At 29.3% G+C, this 6,489-nt stretch overlaps 1 protein-coding gene across 1 annotated transcript; it reads right to left on the bottom strand.

Annotated features, from left to right (window-relative positions):
* Window positions 1-4,539: 4,539 nt before the first annotated feature.
* On the bottom strand, window positions 4,540-5,859 carry LOC119681279 (pantothenate kinase 1-like). Its single transcript, XM_038094427.1, has 2 exons — window positions 5,756-5,859; window positions 4,540-5,692 (listed from the first exon to the last, which is right to left on the bottom strand). The coding sequence occupies exons 1-2, from the start codon at window positions 5,762-5,764 to the stop codon at window positions 4,574-4,576; spliced, it is 1,128 nt and encodes a 375-aa protein (XP_037950355.1). The 5' UTR covers window positions 5,765-5,859; the 3' UTR covers window positions 4,540-4,573.
* Between the last annotated feature and the right edge of the window lie 630 nt (window positions 5,860-6,489).

The following is a 6,489-nucleotide window of genomic DNA, read 5'->3' as shown; positions in this document are numbered from 1 at the left end:
CAGATAAAAGAAATGTTGAAGCATAATATAATTAAAGAAAGCAATTCTGCTTATAATAGTCCCTTGTGGGTAGTCCCAAAAAAAGTGGACAAATCTGGTTCTCAAAAATGGCGGATCGTAATTGATTACAGAAAACTGAATGAAGTTACTGTAAATGACAAATTTCCAATTCCTAATATAGATGGAATTTTAGATAAGTTAGGTAAAGCTCAATATTTTTCGTCTATAGACCTTGCCAAAGGCTTTCATCAAATTTTGATGCATGACAACGATAGGAAGAAAACCGCATTTTCGACCCCGTTAGGTCATTATGAATTTTTGCGGATGCCTTTTGGGCTTAAAAATGCCCCATCCACCTTTCAAAGACTTATGAATTCTGTGCTTCGAGAATTTATAAATAAAATTTGCGTCGTTTATTTAGACGATGTATTAATTTTTAGTACTTCCTTGTCTGAACATATGGAGAACATGAAAAAAATTTTTCTAAAACTAAAAGAAGCAAAGCTAAAGATCCGATTAGAAAAGTGTAGTTTCCTAAAAAAAGAAACCGATTTTTTGGGCCATATTCTTACATCTGAGGGCATAAAGCCCAACCCAAATAAAATTGAAGTGATACAAAAATTGAAGCTGCCTACTACACAAAAACAAATTAAATCCTTTTTAGGAATTACTGGTTTCTATAGAAAGTTTATAAAGGACTATTCTAAAATAGCCTATCCAATGGTTGCATATTTAAAAAAGAATGCAAAGGTTAATTTAAATGATCCAAATTATATTATTTCATTTGAAAAACTAAAAGATATCATAACAAATCATCCCATTTTAAAATATCCTTTATTCAATAAACGTTTTAAACTCATCACTGATGCCAGCAATTTTGCAATCGGCGCAGTTTTGACTCAAGAGGGTCACCCAATTTCGTTTGCTTCGCGAACATTAAATGACCATGAAAAAAATTACTCCACTATTGAAAAAGAATTATTAGCAATAGTGTGGGGAGTAAAGTACTATCGACCTTATATTTTTGGGAGAGAGTTTGATCTGCAAACAGATCATCAGCCACTTAAGTGGTTACAAGTAAAAAATTCTGGTAAGGATATTAGTCCTAGACTGCAACGATGGTTAGTGCAGCTGGGAGAGTACGATGCCAAAATCGATTACATTACCGGAAAAGAAAATAAAATAGCCGATTTTCTTAGTCGAATTAATTGCGATGAAATAAATATGTTAGATTCCGAAAATTTGGGATTCACCTTGGATGAAATGTTAAGAATCAAAAATTTAAGCGCCGAAAATCAACAAAACCAAACATCAGTTTCCTTGGAAGTACAAGCTAATAACTCCCAAGATAATAACACGAATTTAGAAGAAAATGATAATAACCATAATGTATCAGTTGAAGGCGAAACTATTCATTCTCAGGTAGAAAATTTTAATGACCATTTTAAAATTCTTGATACCATTGTAAACCGTTTTAGGAAACAAATAATCTTAGTAAAAACCAAGACAGTTGAAGTAATCAATATTTTCAAAAACAAACGAGTTTTTATCGATAAACGGGATATTATCTCTGAAAATGTTATTAATATAGTACGAAGACATTTTGATAATGCCAAAGTCGCAATATACTCTGAACTTAATCATCATGAGTATAATAAGTTACAACAAATTTTATTAAGTACATATTCAAATAATCAGAAAATGTCCTTTGTGAAGTGTAGCTATTTTGCCAAAGATATACAGGAAGATCATGAACTAAAGAAACAGATAGCATTTTTTCACAAATATGAAGTAGGACACTCGGGAATTATTCCAACTTATGAGGGAATGAAGCATAAGGTTTACCATCCACAACTGAAAATTAGAATTCATGAGATAATCAATAATTGTGATATTTGCAATGGAGGGAAATATGACCGAAATCCTATTAAATCAAAATTTCTATTCACCCAAACACCCACAACTGTAAATGAAATTGTTCATATAGATACTTACGTTAACAGTAAGCAATCTTTTATAATTTTTATTGACAAATTCTCAAAACATGCAATCTTTTTCAATTTACCTGACAGAAATAGTCGAACGATTGTAGAAAAAATAAATAAATTTTTAGCCATAAAAGGGCATACAAAAACATTTATTTTTGATAATGAGTTTAATTCCAGAAATATTCGTGACTTTCTATCTGCTAAGGGTATAAACTACCATGCCACAAAACCTAACAGTCATACAGGGAATTCTGATATTGAAAGGTTAAATAATACTCTTACTGAACGTATAAGAACCTTAAATTTAGCAGAAAAACTTCCAATCACAGCTCAAATGTGTAAAGCTATAAAATTCTATAATAATTCTTATCATAGTACAATAAAAGCTACGCCATTAGAAGTAGAATATAACAAAATCGATCACAAATTAATTAAAAAGCGAATGGACGAAGCAAAACTTTTTAGAATTTCCAAAAGAAACCGAAACAGAGAAAATTATACAGAAAACCGTACAGAAGGATTTATTAAGAACTATAAAAACGTTAGGCATAAAAATGAACCTAAATTCATAAAAAGAAAATTAGAAAATATTCACACATCAAATATAAAAAGATCATATAAATTTGCAGATCCTGGCTTTTGTAATGACTCTGATGATGCTCATAACAGGAACCCAACAAATGTTACAAGTCTCCAAAATTACTGAGGAAATTGGTTACACTCAAATTAGATTGAGGGAAGTAGAAATAATTAATGACACAATTACAATTGTACACATGATCGATCCAAATGAAATCAACTTGATAATTACACAAATCAAAGCAAATATACAGAATTTAGACATTTTTAACAAAGATTTATTATACAAAGAGATAGAAATACTCCAAGCCAAAGTAAAATCAATAACTCCATCTTCAGAAAGTGTTAGGCAGAAAAGAGGGTTGCTGAACGTCGTTGGTAAAACATATAAATGGTTGTTCGGAACTATGGACGATGATGATCGTCAGGAAATATTAGAACATTTGCGAATTACAGAAGAAAATAATCATAATTCCATTACTACAATAAACAAACAAGTCCAAATAAATCAATACTTTAATGAAAGCATGGTTACTTTAAAAAACAATGTAGAAGAAGACAGAAAAAAAATCAAAACCATTTATGAACAAATTAAATTAAAGAATAGTGAAGTTGTTAAATATTTATTATATATTGACCAAATGCAAAAAATTAGGTTTTTAGAAAATAGACTCAACCAAATACAAGACAATATATCAGCCGCTAAGCATAAAATGTTACATCCAAGCATATTATCCATTGAAGAAATAGAACGTTTCAATATTGATTTTTATAAACTTAAGTTATTAAAATTAGGTATAATGGAATATAAAAAATCTATGTTAATTTTTGCAATTAAAATACCAACAAATTTTATTAAAACATTTGTAAAAGCTATAGTACCAATGCCAAATAAAGAATTTATGGAAATTAATGTAAAACTTGAACATGTAATAGAAATAAAAAATATTGTATATACTTACGAAGAGGAAATGGATTTAAAAAACTTAAAAGAAAGTCAAAACTGTATTTATTATCAAAATTGTGTATTAAAGTTTAATAACAAATTCGAAATTTTAAATATGGATGAAGAAACTTTTGTAATTAAGAATGCAAAGAATGATGTAGCAATTCAAGATTGTGATGATAGAAAAGTAATTTTAAACAAGAATTATTTAATATCAATATATAATTGTAAAATAAAAATAAGACAATTTGTTTTCGAAAATAAAAAAGTGATGGTACAAGACAAGTTCTATATTCCGACTACCAATGTCAATATCACTTTTCCAAAAGAAATTAATTTCAGAAAAATCGCTATTAAAAATTTTGAAAATATTAAACAAATTGAAGAACTAAAATTTCATCAAAATGTATCTTATGGAATAAGTGGATTTTTAATTTTTGTAATAATACTTGCAATAGTAGTAATATTTTTTTGCATAAAAAAGAAAAATAATATTAAAATTATAAATAAGATTCAAGAACATTCATCTAAAGACATTGAATTAGATGAAATTAAGAAAAAATATTTAACGGAGTAACGAGATCCAGGAGAATCTCGAATCAAGGGGTGGAGGAGTTACATTCTCATACCTCTTGCATACCTTAGTATGCATTTTATTTATGTTTTTATAGACATGCATATTTTCATAAATATCGTATTAACGCGAATATGCATGTTGATATAAATATTAAGCTGTCTACTATAGCGTTATCTAGGTAACGCTATTGCAAAGACAGCAAGCATCAAATTCGGTACCCAGGTGCAAAAATCTGCTGAGTTAGATATTTTGCATTTCAGGGTTAACTGAATTTGATTATGTTTCTAGACTTAAGGTATTGTTTAAGAAATATTTTTAATTTAGTCTTAAGATTCACTTCAATAAAGGAACATATAATTTAAATTTTGTGTCTTTATTGAACATAATTTGCGCAGATTGGAAATATAATAATATTCAGTAATTAGATACTAATATTTTACGTCGTTTTTTTGTACAACAGAAAAACATGACATTTTGTGAAGATTAGATTTCTTTATTCATTTGCAATAAACAACCCAAGGCACCGAAATATCCTTCATGGTGTAAAAATATTGCTTCCATCTTTCCTTCTGACCATACATGCATTGCATGTGCTAAGAATTTTTCAGATGTTGAATTAATACGTAAGAAGTTTCCGATAAAAACAACTTTATCTATTTTTGCATATAGAGCGCATAATCTTGCGATATGAGCAATATTTATAGTTATTGTCACTAGAGTTGCATTAGCTAGATCTTGCCGTGAGACATCTGAAATTTTTTCGGAAGAATGCATCTGTCCAAAACTTGACGCTATAAAATCAGCTTTAAGTTGAAATCGTTCATAATCGCCACCATAAATATCTCTTACTAATTTATCAACTTTTTTATTATCACCTGCTGTGGCGAGTTCTATTGCTTCTTCAAATGTTTTGCAACCCGTCAAAAGAGAACATAATCCAAGAAATGTACCACCACCTAAACTGCTACCAGAAACTCGCTCATAGTTATCCGATCCATGTACTGCTAAAATTGATACACCAGATCCAATATTAACAAGTATGAAAGGATATGATTTTGAAAAATCAAATGCTCTCTTTTCACATTCCGTTATGTTCGCGCAATTTTCATAATAATAACATTCAGAGCGATTTTGATCTTCCGCGAAAAAAATTCCTTTAATTAACGCATCCACTTCATCAATTTTACTAAGATCTAGATTTAATTCCTTCCGAAAATCATCTTCAAATTTAAAAGCTCCTCCACCAGTTGCCAAAATTGTTTTTAATAAACAAGCCATACTCTTTCGTTTTACCAATGATAAAAACTCACACATATCTGTGGTCTGAAATCGTATGAAATGTAAAGAGCCTGAACGTTTCCGAATGTCAATATTGTCCATTTGTAAATGTGTGTCCCGGTGTCCAGTTTTGCCATAAGCAGATTTTTTCATTAAATATTTTTTTATAGTTTTTAATACTTCAACTTCTTTATCTAATTTAATTGAACTTATGTCTTTCGGCTCAAAATATACTAATTTCGTTAGAGTTCCGCCGATATCTATGCCAAACCAGGGCATAGCTTTTAAAAGCTGTGATTTTAACATTCTGCGCTTAGTTTTTTTCTGCGTAGAAAAGAATAACTAATAAATTTCATTATTAAGTGTAATTAGACGACTTAGTTATACCTTTTTCATGACTCGAGGGTTTAAATCAGGATTTATGCAAACTTTTCATTGCTTATAAATTATATAGAGCTACTTACATACAAATATATATATAAAAAAAAGTTTACAAGAAGTTTTGACATTTAGTTTCACAGGAACAAAGCGGGATTGAAAGCACTCTACATTATACATTTTCTAAGTGTTGTCTAAGTTAAACGTAGGAATAAAACTAGGAAATTGCTTAACTAAATTGGGGACTCACACTATTAACATATATATTTCATTGATTAAATACAATTTAATATATTTAATGAGCTCTAAAAAACTTGAAACTTGGCGGTTGCAGTGAAATGAAATAATTTATTTTGAAACATAGAGTTGTATCTGAAATTTCATTTATATTTTTAACATCTGAAATTTTTGAAATTTTTTTAGTTTCAGGAAAACCTTAATATTTCAGATGTGTTGTTCTGTGTGTTTCTTTATTGTTATTTAACTCTCGTAAATATTTCTTAGAACGACTCAGTAGTGACGTTTGTTTGTTTTGTAGAAGTAGTAAAAACAGACACTCTTTTATTCGCAATTAGTAAGTATTTTAAGCCATGCAGCACCCACTACTGTTGTGGTATGTTTATTCATATTATTATACATGTGGGCAGTAATTCTCAGACTTGGCAACTCTGCGTTTAGCAAAGGAACGAAGCAGAAAAGAAGCAGAGTCGGTAGTTGTGGGAAGTTAATGTCGGAGATTGTTT

The sequence above is a fragment of the Teleopsis dalmanni genome, chromosome 2 (genome assembly GCF_002237135.1).
Source record: "Teleopsis dalmanni isolate 2A chromosome 2, ASM223713v2, whole genome shotgun sequence".
Lineage (NCBI taxonomy): Eukaryota > Metazoa > Arthropoda > Insecta > Diptera > Diopsidae > Teleopsis > Teleopsis dalmanni.
Note: the sequence above shows the minus strand (reverse complement) of the source record. Positions and strands in the feature narration are given on the sequence as shown.